Source organism: Rhopalosiphum padi, chromosome 2 (assembly GCF_020882245.1).
Source record: "Rhopalosiphum padi isolate XX-2018 chromosome 2, ASM2088224v1, whole genome shotgun sequence".
NCBI classification, from domain to species: domain Eukaryota; kingdom Metazoa; phylum Arthropoda; class Insecta; order Hemiptera; family Aphididae; genus Rhopalosiphum; species Rhopalosiphum padi.
The window spans coordinates 681,812-702,635 of NC_083598.1; the positions used below are offsets into that span (position 1 = coordinate 681,812).

General features: G+C 27.2%; 2 protein-coding genes across 2 annotated transcripts; one reads left to right on the forward strand and one right to left on the reverse strand.

Annotated features, from left to right (window-relative positions):
- Window positions 1–5,058: 5,058 nt before the first annotated feature.
- Window positions 5,059–7,051, reverse strand: LOC132922523 (uncharacterized). Its single transcript, XM_060986090.1, has 2 exons — window positions 6,880–7,051; window positions 5,059–6,113 (listed from the first exon to the last, which is right to left on the reverse strand). The coding sequence occupies exons 1-2, from the start codon at window positions 7,049–7,051 to the stop codon at window positions 5,449–5,451; spliced, it is 837 nt and encodes a 278-aa protein (XP_060842073.1). The 3' UTR covers window positions 5,059–5,448.
- A 3,386-nt stretch (window positions 7,052–10,437) lies between these two features.
- On the forward strand, window positions 10,438–19,989 carry LOC132920848 (uncharacterized). The gene is made up of 3 exons (XM_060983560.1): window positions 10,438–10,738; window positions 15,900–16,006; window positions 19,419–19,989. The coding sequence occupies exons 1-3, from the start codon at window positions 10,473–10,475 to the stop codon at window positions 19,712–19,714; spliced, it is 669 nt and encodes a 222-aa protein (XP_060839543.1). The 5' UTR covers window positions 10,438–10,472; the 3' UTR covers window positions 19,715–19,989.
- Window positions 19,990–20,824: the final 835 nt, after the last annotated feature.

Below are 20,824 nucleotides of genomic sequence, written 5' to 3' on the forward strand. Positions count from 1 at the left end.
TAATAACAATAATGCACCAATTTCACGGATTTCGCTGATAATATTTTCGTATATAAAATATTACACGTTAAAATAGTATTGCTTACTGCTTAGTTTACAAAGAATTGATAACGACTACTTCATAAAGATTTTACTTGGATTTTACAAACCTATAATGTGTAAAATATTATACATATATAATATGTAGGTAATGCAATAAACAAAAATACGGTAATCCACAATAATAAGTATCGATTATTTATCATTATCATATTCTTAATTATATTTTTAAATTATTCTAAAAACTATCATAATATATAGAAAATTATCTAATTACTTAACCAAGATTTAAATTCAAAATCGCAAATTCAGCTAAGTATTTATGCAGACATCTATTAAACAATATTTAAATATAACAAATTATAAATAATGCTAATAACAGTCGTAGAAACATATGAATAACAGAATAACCACAGTAATCAATCCATAGAAAGAACGCACGCAAGTGCACTCAAATTCTGAAATGTCTAGCTCATTTTATTATTATTCCAGATTTTATACATTATATACATTATGATCCATAATATTTTAATGTTTTCTTAAATAAATACATTTTTTTGTTATTAGCTGAATAGAAAGCAAAGCAATCTCTAAAATCAATAAACCAATCATTTTCCCAACAAATGTTTTTTTTCACCCTATGATTAATTATAATGCTATAATCATAATTACAGAAATATTGCCATTTATTGACAATATATATTATATAGGTATTATTTAAAAATTATTTCTTAATATTTCTTTAAATCGTGGAATATTTGGTGGTACATTAAACATTTGTACTCCTTTTATTAGGTCCTGTAAAACACCTATCGATAAAAGGTGAAATAATGTGCGTTTCACCTTAATGCACCACCTTCCCTCATCATCCCCGGCAAATAGGTGATCAGATATTATAATGAAACGTTGAAAATTGAATTTATAATATACTTACGTACAAGGCTCTTTTACTAAAATTTCAAAGCACTGCACACCACCATTACGGTATATTATATAATATATACGCACTTGTGAAAGACGGCATAAAAATTACTGACCCATGACGAAATATTTACACCATTATATATTGACAAATGGAATATAAAATATAGATTGTGGACCACGGTCAATGAATTTCTACCACTATTTTGGCGGCTAACTGTTAACCACGGTCGAAGTGACTGATGTTCATAGATTAATAGTTTATGCTTTACCTATATAAAATATTAACCATAATATTTTTCATCGATTATCACAAAAACGATGGCCGTTTACCGTTTTCTTCAAATCCCTTGCGCACTCTGTCCGATTATTTACAATTCAAACCATGTCAGCATCGCCATTTGTATATGAATATGAAGATTTTTGCAGTTAAGGTTAATTAATTTTTTATAAATTTAAAATTAAATATTTAAATGAAAACTAACATTTTCTGTGAGATTTTTTATAATTCAAAAAATGTTTATTGTATGGAATTGAAACTATATATCCAACATTATGTACAGAATTCATATCAACTATCTAGCCTTATTTTAAATTATTTATTTCAAAAACCTAATTACCCTATTTTTAGCTATTATAATATTTATTATACAATATAATATAATATATCTGCGATATTATTGACAAACAATTAGTTCAACGTACAGTGTATAGCAAGGATAAAAGATGGCAAATCTTTCTGTAACCGTGCGGTGTGTGGTGTGTCAAATAAAAAAAATTATTTTCCCTACGTATTAAATAATTAGATATTAAACTTAAACAATTCCTACGAATGATATTGTTTTTTTATAATCACGTGTGTCACTAAAAGAGTGTGTGTATGTGTGTGTTGTGTGTCACTATCTCTAAAAATAGATTAAGTATACTAATGTTATACTATTATTTAATAGTAATATAAATAAATAATACATTTTCCTTATAAGTAAAGGCTATCAATTAGAAATCAAAGTTATTATTCCAATTTAACAATTAAATAATTTATTGATGAATTCTAATGTAACACATTCATTACAGTGACCTACTTAATGATGAAGTACACTGAAAGTTGAAACCTACTTAGCAGTCTGACTTTCCTATAGTTTTTTTTAAATTATATATAAAATTTGTATTCATATAGTAATAAGTATTATTTAGTATATTGAGGCTAGAAGAGACGATTCTCATTTATTATAAATCTATAAATAATATTAGCAAGTGTACTTTTATTTAATGTTAGTAATGTTACGTTAATTATTTATTTAATAAAATATGTATTTATTTTAAGATATTAAAGTTTCTAATAGTTATATTTTTTGATGTTTCTATTTTTTTTTCAGTATAGATATCTTTAAATAAAATTGTTATAAATGATAGTAGTCGGTAAAATCCAAATAAAATGCTACAAAAAAAAAAAAAAATACTAAAAAAAAACCTAACCCTCAGAAATAATAAATTACTATTTTAATTAATAATTAGATAATAATACATATTTTAAATATTATTTTGAAATCCTTTTCTTGAAAAGGATAAAATCTAAAATAATATAAACTAAATAAGTCTAACTATAGTAGTTAATATATTTTTTTTTTAAGTGGAAACTGATTAAAAATAACATTATAATATATCAAATACATTATTATTATTATTTATCCGAAAATATCCAAATACCTACCGTTAAATTCCATTGGTTTGATGCATTTTATTTTATATTTTGTTTAATGATTAAAATAACGTCACGTAACAATTTATTAGCAATTAGCAATTAGTTGATAATAACTATGTGGTTATTAGCTATTGTAAAAATTATTTACATTAAATTACATTTATTTATATATATATATATTATGTGTGTGTTTTTATTTTTTTTATTAATCTTAAGCTTCGATAGAAAAAGTTGACGTTACCCCTACAATCACGTACCTTGAATTAGTTCCGAGAGCTAGTCGAGTGACTACGTGGAGGTTCAAAACCGCCACAATCATCATTCACTGTGGTCGTCACTGTAGATGAATCCAGTAGTACATACAAAGGGGAAACGGGTGTGTGATAGTCTGATAAGTGAAACATGATTGCGGAAGCTTTATTCTTTTTCCACAATATTATTGTAAACTTCCACAATGTGATAAAATATATTTTTTGTATTCAAAAATCATACCATTGCTGACAACATTTATTAAACGTTCTTTTTATATGCTTATACTAGTAATCTTAGTAAGTAAAATATGTAAGTATACTTTAACTTAGTAGACAAGTTAATAGTGTTAGTAAATAAATAGTGGATTTAAGGATTAGTAAGTTTTCATAATATAATATAACAAATCACATGTCTTAGATCTCGCAGGGGGTTCAGCTTATTTATAATAATATAAATACTAAATAGTATATTAAATACAACTGGGTTAATAAAATATATTACTTTTTATATTATATGTAGTGCAAATGTTTTAAATAATAATTGTAACTAATATTATTTACTTAATGGTGCATTTATAGTATATATTTATGCAATAATAATATTGTCATGAACTTTAGATACCTAGTTAAATGTTCGGCAATCGAACTCATATCGTGCTTAATATTAAAAATATAGTCGCCTATTTAATATTTACTTAACATTAAAAAAAAATAAAAAAAATACTTTAGGATTTTCATTTACAAAGTCAGTATTCAGTAGCATATAATTGCCATATATATTGTAATAATTATTATCATGGTTATAATAACTATACCCATCCCTCCACGAACCATGTGCACCGCGATCACCGTTTATCGTGAACTATTTCACTCGTAGGTTCAGCCTTTCCTACTCCCTTAGACTCAAGCGAAATCAATGCTGAATTAAAGGTACTAACCCATAGTCGAAACGATGTGAGAAAGTCCCCATCGCGTTAGTGTATACTTGGTTTGTACCACAGTGCCCTTGACGCGCGTTACGCACCCACACTCCCTGACCTCTCAATTTTATTATAAAACGTCATTGATAATATCCATGTGTATGACGTGGTAGCTAATTGTGTCATTTTAACTTAAGGAAGAAGGCGGCAAACAAACCAAACAGCTCCAGGACTGTACCACTTATCACTTTGTCACGGAGACATGACCAATTCCGGGCTAATATTGGGATGCTCGGCAACCACTCGAGCCATGTATGTATTATGTAAGCCCGTACTCCTTACTCCACAACGTGACATAGGTCAGTGTTATATGTTATAACCTCTATATCCTATGCAAATTGGCATCATCACCGCAAACATCACCATTCTTTTTATTTCAGCCATTTTTTCTCCAGCTAAACAGCTTTTTCACACTTAAAGGAGATATAGCCCAATGCAGATCATCGAATGGAATAACTGTCCACGGTCAAGTATTAATATTTAATATTCTCGTGTAAGCGGATATCTGCTACCCAAAACCTGTGATCTTAGATCTAATCCATATATATATATATATATATATACATATTATATACACAATGGGTGTGAAAGCGTGGTCATCAGAACGATATAAAAACGTATAACACAATCGATATTTTACTATTATAAGTCTACATAACATATCGTAATGTGGACATTTCGATTCTTATAATTTTTACATTTAAATTTATTTCATTGAATAAACTATTAAAAATTTATATAATTTGATACGAGTAGGATTACAAATATTAAATATTTTAAAAAATACTGTGAGCAATATGTTCATCTATAATAAGAAACAGGATAATTCATTAGTGTACATTTTACATTTTAAATAAACCTTATATTTAAATCAAAAATAATTTAATTTAAGCCATAGAAATATAGAATATTCGTTACACAAGTAAAAAAGAAAAGTATAAAATAATTAATTTAATTAGTGACATATTTAAGATTCAAAACTGCAGATGGTAGGACAGGCAAAGCAGTTTTAATTAATTAATACAAAATTTGAATAATTTCATTATTTATACGTCACATATGATATTAAATAAAAAAAAAGCATTTTTATTAATAGTTAATAATTTAAATTTTATGACTGTTTTTTAAACTTTATGGATTTAAATTTAAAACAAAGTAATAAATTAGTCGTATAGTAGTTTAATATCACGATAACCAAAATTTAACATTATTATTTATAATAATAAATAGTTTCACACTTCTATCAAAATCCAAATTCTAAACTATTGTCTAGAATGTTTTCAGAGTTCATAACCAGATTAATCAATTCGTCATCACAGAAAACTTCAAGGTCCACACATCACTGGTACAATGATAATAACGAGATTTTCTGAAGACAAAGAGCCCAGCGAAATGGCTAAAAATACCTAATAAACAAATACAGTTATTAAGAATTTTTACACATAGTATTTGTTTCTCAATAAATTATAAGCTATCGTACCTGGGTACTCATGATAATAATAAACTATAATAAAATATAATCTAACAATGGTAGTATTCATGTTATTCATATTATTCATGGAATGCGTCCATCCCACTGGCAACCGTTTTCCAGTGCATATTCCAGACATGAGTCGTGTCCGTTTGACGCGGCTTCGTCACACGTAGTTATGTCCCACAAACAACCGTTATTGTGAGCGTAAATCAGACAATGGAGATGGCCACCAGCTGCGGCCGCTTCGCACGTCGTGCTATCCCACAGACAGCCGTTCTCGTGGGCATATGCCAAGCACGTTAGATGGCCATTGGCTGCAGCTTCTCGGCACGTGAATGAGTCCCACGGACAGCCATGGTCACGGGCATACCGCAGAACGTCAATGTGCCCACCGGCCGCGGCCGCCTCACATGTGGACGCGTCCCATGGACACCCATTATCCTGGAGGTACACCAGACACTCGAGTTGGCCATGACCAGCCGCTTTCTCGCACACGATCTCATCCCACGGACAGCCCTGTTCCCGGGCATACCGTAGGCACTCCAAATGGCCGTTTGCTGCGGCGTACTCACACACCAACACATTCCACGGACAGCCCTGGTCGCGTGCATACTTAAGGCACTCGAGCCGTCCATTAGCAGCCGCCTGAGCACATATGGTTTGCGTCCATGGAAACCCGCGGCTTTCGGCGAACGCCAAGCATTCCAAATGTCCACTGGCAGCGGCCTTTTCACTCATTGAGTCGGCTGTACCATATTTGTGAACGCTGTTGGACGATATAGCTTGAAACGAGATCGACACAAATTTGCAATATGATGTAGTATTATGGCGGGGCAAAATTGCGGCTGATCCTTCAAAAAATTAATGACATTCGACTATTAATTAATTTATTTTATTAAGATAAACATCAAAATTAGCTCAAATATAGAATAATATAGATATATAAAAAAGATAAAAGAGCAAATATTGCAATCAAATATTTTTTTAATAATAACTATATAAACAATATACATGTTGTATATGTACCTATAAACCTAAGATTCAATGAAAATTTAACAAACTATATAACCGGTTTTTTCGTAATTATAGAATGCATATTTGGAAATGAAAGAGATCAAGTCCTGACCCATTTGCCAGTATTAGAATCCTCTCAAGGGGATTATTATCAGTTCGTAAATAATATTGAGGTGTTATAATAAATATATTAAATAAAATATATAGGAAAAGCCTTCCAAAGTCCTTCGACTATCATTTTTATAAATACTTGTGGAGCTCAAAACCCTCATCCCCTTCACGAGCATTATTAATATTTGCCACAACGATCGATCGATATCGTATGTGCAGGCTCGGATTAAGGGATATTACTAGGGTGGTATTTAAATTTTATACGAAAAATAAGTAAAAATGGTTGGATTTTATATAAATAAGAGTAAATAGGGCGACTTATAAGAGTTTGTTAGCCTTTATATTCGTTCAGTCCATATCGTTTACCTACGTTGTCTTTGAATTTACCGTCAGAGTAAAAATCAACATCTATAACATTTGATCTTGTCTCGTTCTTTAGGTATCTCAATACATCGATACAACAAGGTTGAATATCGATTATTAATGTCTCCAAATTATCATAAAATATCCTATCGTCATCGTCGCAAACGCAGTACGCTAATTTGGCTAGAGAAAACATTTTACAGCTGTAAAAAAACAATACAATTTTAATATTTTAGTATAACAAATATAATATTCAACCAAAACTATACTAAAGAAAGTATATAAGAGGTTTTAGTCAATCTAAAAAATTGTGGTTATTTAGTTTAAGTATTAAATATTAAATAATATATTTGAAATAATTTGAAAGTTCTATTATTAAGAGATATATAATATACGATTGTGACCACGAGATTTATATAGTTTTTACACCCACACTCTTCTGAATAAATCAACTGTACATTTTTACTATTTTCTATCGCTACATATTATATTATAATTTGTATAATATACAAATACGAATATCTATATATATTATGTAAACTATAATACTGTTATTGGTATTAAATTAATATTAAAATTAATGAACAGGCACCACAATACTATAAAAACTACGATTGGTGTAACTAGTCTAGTGCAGTGGCGTATTTAAGATTTTGTCTAGGGAGGGGTATATGTTGACAAACATATAATTTCCTGGACAGGAAGGGGGTACACTTATCATCACCACTATTTCTAAAAAATGTTAAACATTTATATAAAGTATTACTTTATACTTATTATCAATAAGTACCTATACATAAATATATAAATTTGTATTATTTTGTTTTGAAGATTTATTATTCATAGGTAATTAATTTTTTTATAAAATTGAGAAAACCATAAGAATACAATATGTAGTATCTATTGATAAATATACAAATTTATATCTAATACAAAAACAGTAAAAATAATGTACCAGCCAGTGCTCCGAACTTAAGAGTCTCAGGGCCTCCTCAATGCAACTACTACAATATTATAATAAAGTGTAGCGCTTTCAATAATTTTATTCTGTATTTCTGTAGTATACGTATTAAATTATTAAACCTACTAGTAAAAAAAAAACCAAGGCGTGATCTATCCCCCCCATATCCCCCTCTTAAATACGCCACTGATCTAGTGGATCCACATAGTTTACTGTAACAGTAAATTCAAAAAGATGAATGTTAAATACGTAGTAAGTATACTAAAATAAATGATATACTGAAACCTCCAAGTATAATAATTAATATTAATAGTTTTATTAAATACTACGACGGTACATGACGGTGCCGTCCAAAGTTGATTTAATAGTAATACATTTTGCGATAAATATAAGTTAATGAAAAAAAGTTCTCACTGCATTGTTGTGCCTAAACACGATATTATTCCTGATTTTAGACAAAAATAAAAATAAAAATAATATGGATAGTAATATATCTAAAGTGTGTGTATTTTTTTTTATAAATATTATTAGAAACTATCAACTATTTAGACTTGGTGCAGCCTAATAGCCCGACCATTCTCTTTGTCAACCCGATCTAATTTTTTTCCGCGTGATAGAAAACAACGACATGTTATTAAGTGACTTTAGCTCTCGTACAATGATACTATCGCCTGAACCCCGACATTATAATATAGATAGTAATGTTACACTTTTCATCTTTATTACAAATGATTTTAGAATTTATAACTTTATTGTGAGTTGAACAAAAATGACATGAGATTTTTATTAATTTAAATGTTATTTATGAAAATAGCCAGACCATAGCAAAAATATAATATTTCTTTCACGTTTAGCAACTTAATAACGATATACTTAAGTGTAATTACTAGGGATCATAACAGATTGAACTCTTATAGATTATAGTCCAGTGTTTCCCAATTTCTTTTACTCGCAGAACCTTTACAGGAGCTTGAACGTTTTGTGGAACCCCATATAATTTTTGTAGCTTTTCTATGTTCAAATCATAATTCAAATCGAAAATATTATTAATTAATATATATTTTCCCAAATTTCTTACGGAACCCTTGACACCGGCTGACGGAACCCTTAGGTTCCGCGGAACACCAGTTGAGAAACACTGGTATAATCATTATACTACCAAATTATTGAAGTTTTACTTAGAGCCTAAACAATTAAAAACAAATAATATAATAAATATTTGATTGATGTAATTATATTTATAATTTATATTTATTTTACCTTTGATAAAATCATTTTGAAAACAGTCAACATATATGTAATTTAAATTAATGTATAATTTAATAATATTTATTACTTTTTAGTTAAGGTTTTATAATATTACAGTTTATACGGTAAGCACCATTACAGAATCTGAGTACCTTTTATCTCTGATGTGGTCGTCCGTTAGTTACGTTTTTCGTTAACAAATATAAGCAGTAAGTACTATCATCAATTTTTTGTACAAAATATTATATGATTATATTCTATTTACATTAAATTATATAATTAAATCTATTATTTCGTATATTATATTATTATGGTATAAAGGTTACTATAGTAGCCAATACTTAATACTACACTGTTGACAAATTTTATAACTTTGTTAAGTAATCTCTATAGGTATTTAAGTATGTCAATTTTTAATTGGGCAATATAGATAATATTATATTATATAATATTATAATAATGATTAGGTACATTTTATTAGTTTTACATTCTACAGTTTAATAGATTCTTAATTTACGTGTAAAAAGAGAAAATTGAGCTTAAAAACTGTGCTTTTCATTGTTGCTTATTTGTAAATCGATAAAATAAAATGACAAGCTTGTTAATTCGTTAAAACACTAAAAAAAAAAGTTTAACTTTATTCTATCGTTATGAAAACAAAGAGCATTTTTTTTTTTCGATGAATAAAATAATGTTTGTGTTATATTCTTTTAAATAATTATTTTATTGACTTTTTATGATTAAAAACATTAAGCTCATCAAAAGTCTTTTTTATTGGATTTTTAATTATTACAAATAAATGATAAAATAAAAAATACTCTACTTAACCGTGATGTTTGGTACAACAAATAATATTTTTGAACAAATATTTATCACTTTTACTAAAAACATATTCTGTTAGGTAGTACTTTTTCAGTATATACATTTTGGAAAATATTCATGTAAGAAAATATTTCAGTTGTTTTTTAGCTACGCCCCTCAATTCTTCTGATTTTTACCAATGTATTATTTTCTAGACAATTGTAACCGAACGGTAATAATTGTGCTGATAATAGTAATAACAAATATATACATATAATATTGGTTCGTAAATACGGAGTGTGTGTGACACAAAGTCCGCATATAAAATACTTGAACTCTTAAATACTTGAGTTAATAATTTTCCACGGGCTGATAAACAATCGAACCGGAAACGATAATGGGAAAAATCTTCAACCCGGTTAGGTTAGGTTTAGTAGCTACTAATTATAAAGTAGTATGCGCGGACACAACGATTATGGAAAGTAAATTAAATAAACTGCGTTCGTCACGGCGGTGATTATTCGCGTTAAAATCGCGATCATCGTCTATCATCATGTGCATACTATTTAAATACGGCCGGTTGAGGCACAGTGACCGTACACGAAAGATGAATCCGTTACAGGCAACTACTATATTGCTAGTGGCATCGGTGGCGGCAATGGCGGCAGAAGTGGCAACAGCCACTGGACAGCTTGATCAGATGTCAACTCAACGATCAAATTGGTTACATGATTGCGGTGCAGTCAAGTGGTCACAGTGTATGTCTGAAAATATAGCCAGGACGTTTAGGATGTTGGAACAATCAGACCGTTTGCAAATAACCGACGGCGTGCGTCTGGTCAAAACCACCACAACGACCGACAGATCGACCAAGTAAGTTTATTAATCACCCTGTGTGATTATATATAACCTACCTATACTTGATAATATATTATAATAATACCAACGCGTGTACTTATGCAGTTAAATAGTTAATTACACAAGTCTATTATATACTATAGTATTATACTACCATAGGCCTCACAACGGCACTGAAGTAGTTCAAATATGTTTTAACTAACTTCATAGTAATCAATACAACCACTGCCATAACAAAGAAAAAGATTTTTTCTTGGCAACAAAAACGTCTACAAAAGTTCCATTCAAGGACATTTCTATGGATTAAAAATTAAACACAAATTGTATTGTAGATACGTTTTATTTTTTATTTTTATGTTTATGTGGTTTTTGATAAAATTGGTATCATGTCAGAATTCTCAACAAATTGCCATTTTTAGCAAAACTAAGTAATCAATACTGCGTAATAACGACACATGTCTGAGTATAGCAACGAGTTATAAATCTGCTACTGACGGAAAAATAAATTCTCTGTTTTGTTACTTATATAGTTGATACCAAGTGCATAGTAAATCGTTTTTTTTTTATGATTGAATAAATAAATAATAATATATTATGTCATGTACAAATATTGTACTTGCATTTAAATTTTAAATCTATAAAATAAGTTATAAACATATTTCTAATTCAATAAAATATTTTAAAAATACTCTAAAATTATTATAAAATAGTAATCATAAATTTTGAAATTTTGTTTTTAATGGTTTAAAAGAACAAGGAATCTATAATAAAATTAGGTTTGTAATACATAATATTATAATAGTGTAAAATTTACATATTTTATTTCTCCATAGTACCATAGTTACATAATGGTACCCGTAAACATTATATACCGATAAAATCGTGTAGCTCTAAGCCAATATAACCTTTGTTTCGAACATAATGAAAATCATTTCTGCAACCTCATAAAATTGCTTTTATACTTTTACCGCGCTACTATACCTATTTTAACATGAAATTCACTTAACGGCTAGCACAGTTATTAATAAATGTACAAGCTAATAAATTATTAGATTTAAATTTACATAATATAATCAATCACAATATTTTTGTATTTATAAAAATTGTACATAACATACGGCGATCTTTCCGAGAGAAATTGGATAAATACGGATACATTTTATATGAGTATATATGAAGTTAACGCAATCGGTATATGATAGTGTTATTTCCCTCAAAACATTAACCTAAAAAACAAGTGAACATAATATTATGTGTATAATGTATATTAATATATGTACTAGTATCCCATTTATTTTCCCTAACATTTTTATATAACCTACAAAATACTACAAGACATATGAGTTATCAGGTGGGTTGAAAACAATAGTACTAAAATATTTTGCAGCTATATTATCATACTTTGAAAATTGTATAATATAAATATATTACATTATTAAATATACATGTGTATTTAAATACAATTATTTATTATTAAATTACAATAGCATCAAATTAAATTAAATTAAATATTATTAAAGCTGATAGTAAGTAGTATGTTTGATTTATTGTAACCATAAAGAGTTTAAGAATAAATATTGTTACTTAAAAGGGACTATAGAAAAATATTTTTTCAAAATTAGAAAAAAGTTTCTTATTCGATGAGGGAACAGGAAATGTCACAGATTTACTACTAGTACTGTCAGACTACAATAAGGAGGATACTATTGTAAGAGAAGCTGAGTACAATTGTTTTTTTGAATTAGCACATTAAGCGTTTTTAGCGTTTTTAGCGTTTTAAATTATTGACAAAAATTATATCGGCCTATTCTTTTTACCCAACCACATTAAATCAAGTGGCTTAAAAATGGATAATAATCATTACTATAACTTATAAATATTATAAACATGAAAAAAAATCACACTTCCCAATAAATAACTAAATAAGAAATATATTTTTTTGGTTTTCAATTTTGCTTTAATCAAAAGAACCCGTCTTATATTTAAACTTAATTCAATTCACCTACTGCTGACCGTAGCCCATATGCTATACAAAATATAAGTCAAAGTAACTTAATACTGAAATCAAAATACGATAAAACTTACTCGTAGGAAGCAAGTTTAACAATATATACAAACATAATAATTTACTGTTATTGTGTATCTGAATAGAGTATTACAAATATTCTGATATAGTTAAAACTACTAAACTAAGAAGAAACTATTTTATAGGTTTCAGCGATTCTATAAATTTCACTTATACTCTGAATCAGTGGCGTATATATGAATTAATTTTGGGTAAGTAGGGGGCTATTATATTATTATGTTAATTTTCGATACAGGTTCGCCAAATGTGTAACTACGATTACGTGTACCGTCCGTATCAACAATAATTTTCGGAAGTACGTGAATTCCTAAAACCCCCCTACATACGCCACTGCTCTGAATATTGTATTTATTAACTATTATATTGATCTTCAAATCATTTAATTTAAACATTTTACAAAACTAAAATAATATGCTGTTTTATAATCTCAATTTATATTCAAATAATGAAATGAACAATAATTCATCAAATAGTTTATTAATATCAATAAGTCATACATTTTCATTTAAGACATACCGACAATAAGACCATACATTTTTTCAAATACATAAATAATGCGATTTATTTTAAAAGCCTAACACTCATTTTCTCTAAAAGTATTTGAATATAACTTTTTTGAATGTCACCTATAGATACTAAGTGGAACGATAGATGTACTGATTTTACAATGACAAGTATGTTTTTTTTGTATCAGTCATCGCCTTTTAGGACAGTATAAATGCTTAGATTTTCAATTTTGGAGTGGTTTCTGATAGTAAATAGGATATAGTTGGTACTTATTTTGTGGATTGACGAGAGGGCGAAGGATTAATATTTACTGACATTTTTACCAAGTTTTTATATTATCACTTTCTACACATTTAGACTCGTTTTGATCTATATATTTATAAAGAATTGAATTTTTTGATTATTTAGTTTATTTTAATTGTCAATAAAAAACTTTTCACTAGGTCAGAAACTAAAAAATTTAATAAAGGTTCCTCAAAAGTTGAAATTAATAGAAATAAAAAATTCTGAAAGTAATATTCCATAAACATTTTTTATAATTGTCTGAAGTTAGAATTCACAAATTTACTTCGAAATTTTAAAAACTAACAAATTGTTTTGGAATTGAAAATTGCCAAGATAACCTAGGGAGACGGTTATTATATTATTATGTTAATATTCGATTGAGATATCTCCTGAAATAATGGAAATATCATGATAAATTTTGATTTTTTAATAAAGCTCACAGAGACAAAAACTATAAATATTTCATGTTTTAATTTATTTTATTGTTTTGGTAAAAAAGTTTAAAAAAATATACTTTTTTATTTAATTATTTTCAACAAAATTGAATATAGTTATTTTTTAGAGTTCATCTTTTTGAAAATATTGACGTTTCAACATTTTAATTTCATTAATATCGTGATTTTTAATATTTTCTCTAGTTTCGAGAAAAACACTGAAAGCGTTTATCGGCCGTACGTGGGCCACATGTTTGATACAATGATACTATAATACATTAGGTTAGGTTACCTAACCTCGTATTAAATAATTCGCAGTTTTTTTCGAAACTAGAAAAAATATTAAAAAATCATCCCATTCATCTAAGTTATAAATACTTAAAACTAAATAACTAATTTCCCAAAACGTAAATACTTTTCGAAAAAATTAGTGTTCACCATTTAAAATAATCATTATTAGTTAGGTTGTGGTTTATAACGCATATGTCCTGTCTAATGTTTACATTAAATACTTCAAAATGTATGTTTCATGTTTGAACTACAAAATTATCTACTCAAGACACATTTTCGTGTTGTATTGACATAAATATTAATGAGAAATAATAATAAAACTTTTAAATAAATTTACTATTTTTAATATTGGATAATATGTAAATAAGAAATAGCTTAATTGTTAAGTTATTTGCTATTATTTAAAGTTATAATATATTTCTGCTGTTATTGACAGATTGACAAATTTCAGGATATATTTAAATTGAATACTTTGTTTTCATCTCAGTTAATACACAGCATGATCAATGATAATATTATATGATAAACGTTTTTATTATAATTATATTGTAATTTAATTTTCTTACCTCAACTATATGAGTTATGATTACAATTAGGTATAAAGTTACTTACATAATTATGTATCCAGTGTTCTTGTAGTTCTGTTTTAATTAATTCAAACAGAAATAATTGTTGATAATAATATTCGATGACATAAATTTACATAATCTTATTTTATGAGAAAAAAAATATCAAAAAATAGTTATAACAATCAGCAGTATGAATAATGAACAACATACCTACCATTAAAAATAACTATAACAAGGAAATGGTTTAATAAGACACTATATATTTTGGACTATAGCGTTTAGCACGACTGTCAGTGTGCATAGGTACTATGTAATATTTACATCAATATATTTATTTGTCGTTATACTAAATATTTTAATAATAATATGTATTTAATGATTTTAATGTAACTGATGACTTTTAAACCTATAGCATTGATATTAAAACTCAATTTTACATAGAATATAACTGCATCTTCAATTAAATTTAAATTTAATATAATGGCTTATAAGTAGCAGCATTATAGCTTCGTTGTATAAAATCCTATTATTGTAAGTTTGTCATAAAATGCCATTAACCATAATGTTTATTAGATAGCTGGTACCTACCTAGAAAATCGTAATCTTACTCAGAAACATTACACTAGAAAGAAATCTTTTCCGAATTTATACAAAACTGTATATCTACACAAAATTATTGAATAGTATTATCTGATATTAAAACTTCTTTAAGCTTAATCTTCTATAATTATTAAAAGTTAAATTTTCATTTTTTATATCTGATTTTTCGTCGAAATATATTATAGCTCTTAAAGTTTGAATATATATTATGTACTGTTATTATTTCTGATTTAATTCTGTTATGATGATTGATAACAATAATAACCAAAAAAATAAATCTACATATTCAAATAATTGTATAGAATTAATTAGTTAATTCTTTACAAATGCACAAGAAAATGTAATATGCATAAAATTTATACTGTACAATGTATATACCTACTAATTTTTCATTTTATATATAGGTACGGGAATCATACTTTAGACATAATCAACAGAATGGTTTCATTCATCAATAGTCATTCATTACAAATTGATCTATGGACACCTGATAATAACGCCACCGCCGAAGGTATGCAGCAATGTTTTGATTAATATTAATATACCCGTACATTATATATTCTTATTGACGGTTACCTGCATTCAAAGAAATTAAAATAAACCAATTAACGCTAAAATGAATGCATAGTAATCTCCGCGTAGGTACTTATGTATCTAAATTAAAAATTATAATTATAATGCATACGAATATGACATATTTATAGAAAATTAACTTGCTTTTTATTATTTTGAACTTAGAACTTAGTGTCTGTGTAACTCATAATAGTCATATAAGCAGGACAAAGGTTAGATTAAGTTATTCAATGGCGTACATTGTTTACTCTCAGGTTCAAAAAAAATATAAAAACCAATATGGCTGTATGATAATATATGATGAATGATGCGATATCATATTATGTAAATTAAATTTATTTTAGTTTCTCCTGATGGTTTTTATGAATGGAAAACAAAGTCCCTTAAATATTACTGTATTTCAGCATTGTAGCTTTATAGCTGATTATTATTAAAATACTTCGATAAAAAACTTTAAATTACTTTAACAACCACAGTGGTTCCACTAAACAACAAATTAGATTCGATACCAGCAAATTTTTTCGATAAAACATACCTATTTTTGTTCATGTAAGTACAGTACGATTCGTTACAATAAAGCTAATAATGCGATGAGGAATCTGAAAACTTATATTATACATTTTTTATGAAGTCAACTTGAAATCATCACACTTTTCCAAAATTCAACTTTTATTTTACCCTTAAATTTGGTATTAAAATATAAAAATTGGAGAATTTTTAAACATTGTTTAATGATTGTTATCAGAATTCAAATAAATTATAAACTTCAAAGCAAATATAAATATATTTTAAGATTAATCGTTATCGCATTTCTATTTTTTTCGGCACGTTGGATAAAAAGTTCTGCTTTTTGGTGTGAAAAATATTACTTATTAACTAATAATTATTAATTTGTGACCAGTGCATGCGCACGAGGATGCGTGCCGTGATTTCTCTTACATTTCAGTCACAAACACTAATATTGTCTTACTACATACACATTCACAACTTCATAAGACACACTTACTTAGTAAATTGCCTATATTGAACTCCTTATTTGAGTCTTTTAAATACCTACATATAAACTATTTTGTTACAATATATTACTACAGATTACAAAATAAATATAATAATAGATAAATAATAAATACACCCAAAAAATATGCAGTTTAATGGATATCATACATTTAACATAATAAATTATATTTGTATAATATAAGATGGTTTTCATAATACATTTTAAATTAGTATTGATTTTTATTACTATTACACGGCAGGAGGGCTACATTTATTATGAAAAATATAGATTTGCCGCACCATTGTGGAATTTAATTTATACAAAAAATAATACCTTTTATGTATATACAATGCATACTGTGTATGATACTATGATATATATTATATTAAGATTTATGAAACAGTAATTTATAATATTATTATTAGGTAAGTATTAATATAAAATTTAAAAAATATGGTAAAATTAAAAATCATAAAAAAAATATTTCAAAATTGTCTATTGTTATTTCATGAAAATCACTAATATTATGTCCTTTATCAAAGTTCAATATTTGAATTATGTTATTACGATTAATGTTGATTAGTTTGGGTAAATAATTTAATCATATTATATTATAAAAACATGTCACATGTATTTAAAAGGAAAAGGACATTATAGACTTACAGTGTTATACACTTGCGAGTCAATAACTTTGTCTTGGTCTTATTAACTCATAATTTAACATTCAAAGAAATCCATTTTACTCTGTTATTGAATGAACTGACCAGTGACCTACTATCAAATTCAAATATAAAAGTATTATCTAAAGCTCAACATTTTTATCCTCCAGAAAAATAATCAATTTTTAAATTAGATTCTAGGTACTTTTTAGGTTTTTTTAAATTTGAATTTTGATATAAGTTATTATGAGCATTTAAAAGTTTAAAATTCCTTATGTGAGTTTATAGTTTCCTTAATGATTCGTTTATTATTATTGGATAGAACCATGAAAAAATAATTTAAATTGTATACAATTCATTTTTTACACAATTACTACGTATATATGCAGCAGTTAATACCAATTAACTCAATGCACATTGAATTGGTCCGAGAGTTAGGTGCATATACAAACGCATTTTTAATTCGCATTAAACTGATGCGCATTTATTATTTAATTCGATTCGTCAAGTCGAATTAATTTTTACTCCTGGATGATTAAGAAATGCGTGTAAACGCTTTAATGCGAATTAATATTTTAGCGGGATTTTTAAAATGTCAAATTATAATTATTTTGGTCATGGAATCCAAAGTATAAAGCATGGACTAAAAATGTGTGTGCCATATGTGACAATACAATGTGTGTATATACTATCAAGGTATTGATTAGTAAAAATTTGTAAAAATGTATTTATATAAACATATTTTAAACACTAGATACTTATTCGTATTTTGATTTAAAGTAAAATGTAAAATGTTATTTTTACTTTAATTTACTGACCTCAGAAGCATAGGCGCGATTTGGGGGGTTTAAGTGTGCTTAGCTTCCCCAATTTTGAAATTAGTACCCACAAATTGTTTCATGTTTATTTAGATTTTAATTGTAAGAGGTATCCATAACCTTATAACAATGATAACAATGATAACATCAAGAAAAAAAGATAGAGGAGCTTCAGCACCTCAGTATTTTCATTGAAATCGCGCCCTTAACCAGAAGGCCAGAATACATAATTTAAAACAAAAAAAATAATTAATATACTTTTGTACCAGCTGTAGATATTACATGAGCTATTTAACAAAAACTAAGTACTTATAATAAAACTCAAAAAAATATTATAACTATTAAAACCCTATGCTATATATAAATAGAGTGACATAATTTAAATAAAAAAACTAAGGATACTGAAGCCCCTTATTTTTTTAGTTCGCCCATAAATGGTATTAATTATTATGAAGGTACAAATTTCAAAACGCAGGTTGTTAATCACCCAAGCCCCCTCCCCCGACTATGTATGGGTATAAACACTATAAACTATAGAGTTAGGTTAACTATGTAAATATAATGATATCTATCACTAATAATGAACAAATAGAGTTTTTTAATTTTTATTTAAATTCTGTTGATTCTTTTAATATTTATGTAAGAACAAATTTGTTATTAAACTTATTATATATGATTTTTATATTTTATTTTTATAATTTATGTATATAGTTATTTTCTTTTTTCAATTGTTACTGTTATCTAGTATATTATATTTCTATGTACTAAATTATGCACCTTACTTAATTGGGTTCTTACCCGTAAATAAATTCAAATAAATAAATCTAGTCTATAGTATAGACGTTATAATAATGTTTTTGACGATTATTCTGACAGGGCGTAGACGCCATGCTTACCGGAAGGTGTTCCCGATCATTGTAGGCACGTACATGATCATGTCGGCCATTCTAATTCCAATGGGATTCATGTTCATGTCCACGCTGGGTGGCAAAGCACTATTAGTCAGCAAAATGGCACTCATGGTGTCGTTAATGAGCAACATCAAAAAGATATTCTCGTACGAGTACTATGTGCCGCCGGCACCTCCAGCCGGTCATCACCATTGGAAGCGAACGCTGCTGGCGCATCGCACCACCGCCGGTCCGCTATACTCGTCGTACACCGCATACTGAAATCTCGACAACACCACAAACACGTACAATCAGATTTTGAGTGGCCCTTAGCAGAATAGGCCCGTCTGAAATTCGATCCCCTGAATTTTCTGAATTTATAATAATATATAAGTTATTTATGTCGTGAAACGAGTTTGTATACGATTTACATACTACCTATTTTATATTAGCCATAGATAAGTGATACGTAAAATATTGTTTGTGTTATATATACTTATTTATTTTATTTATTATCGATATATTATGAAGTAAACGGATTTTATATTGTAATGTTATGAACATGTTGACGTTTAATTGAACTGCATCCTAATATTATATATACTTGTTTTGTTTATTTTATTTTATTATATATATTATATTATATATATATAGGTACATAAATAATAAATATATATCTGGTATTTTGGTTAATTACCACTTGCTTATTGCATGTTTACCTATATGTAAACTGTGACAAAATGAATGAATCTTTTTCAAATGGTTGATGTATAAGCTGCGATAAAACATCTACACGTGGTATTTTCTGGCAACCCGTAAATTTCTTACCTGTGTAGCATTTAGATGCTCGAGGGAACAAAAGTAAACGTCTCCACTGTTTCCAGTACTTATTTCTATTTACAAATTGGGAAAAAATAACCAAAATCTGAAGAAAATGAGAATATTTTTCGCTTTTACATTATAGTTTTCAATTTTTAATTGCAGCTATCTCATTAATATATTTTTATGAATGAATTTATTTTTATAATTACGAATAACATGTTATTCATGTTAATTAATGTTAAATAACTTGTATCAAATATTTTTATTAGAATGTTCTAAACATAATATATAAATTTAAATAAATATTAGTACTTTTGAGCATTTTATAGAGATTTGAAACGTTTTTGAAATTGTTTTCGATTCGTGATTGTAAATTAGAATATCTAGGTTGAAAATATTGAAATGCGGAATACAAGGTTTTGAATTGTTTCTACAACAGTTAAAAAGTCAACGTCTATAAATACACAATAAGAATTTTTTTTTAAGTCTTAGCAACTAAGGTTATTAGTTTTGTTATTTACTAAATTACTAATACATTAGGATACTATGTATAATTTTACAATATTACAA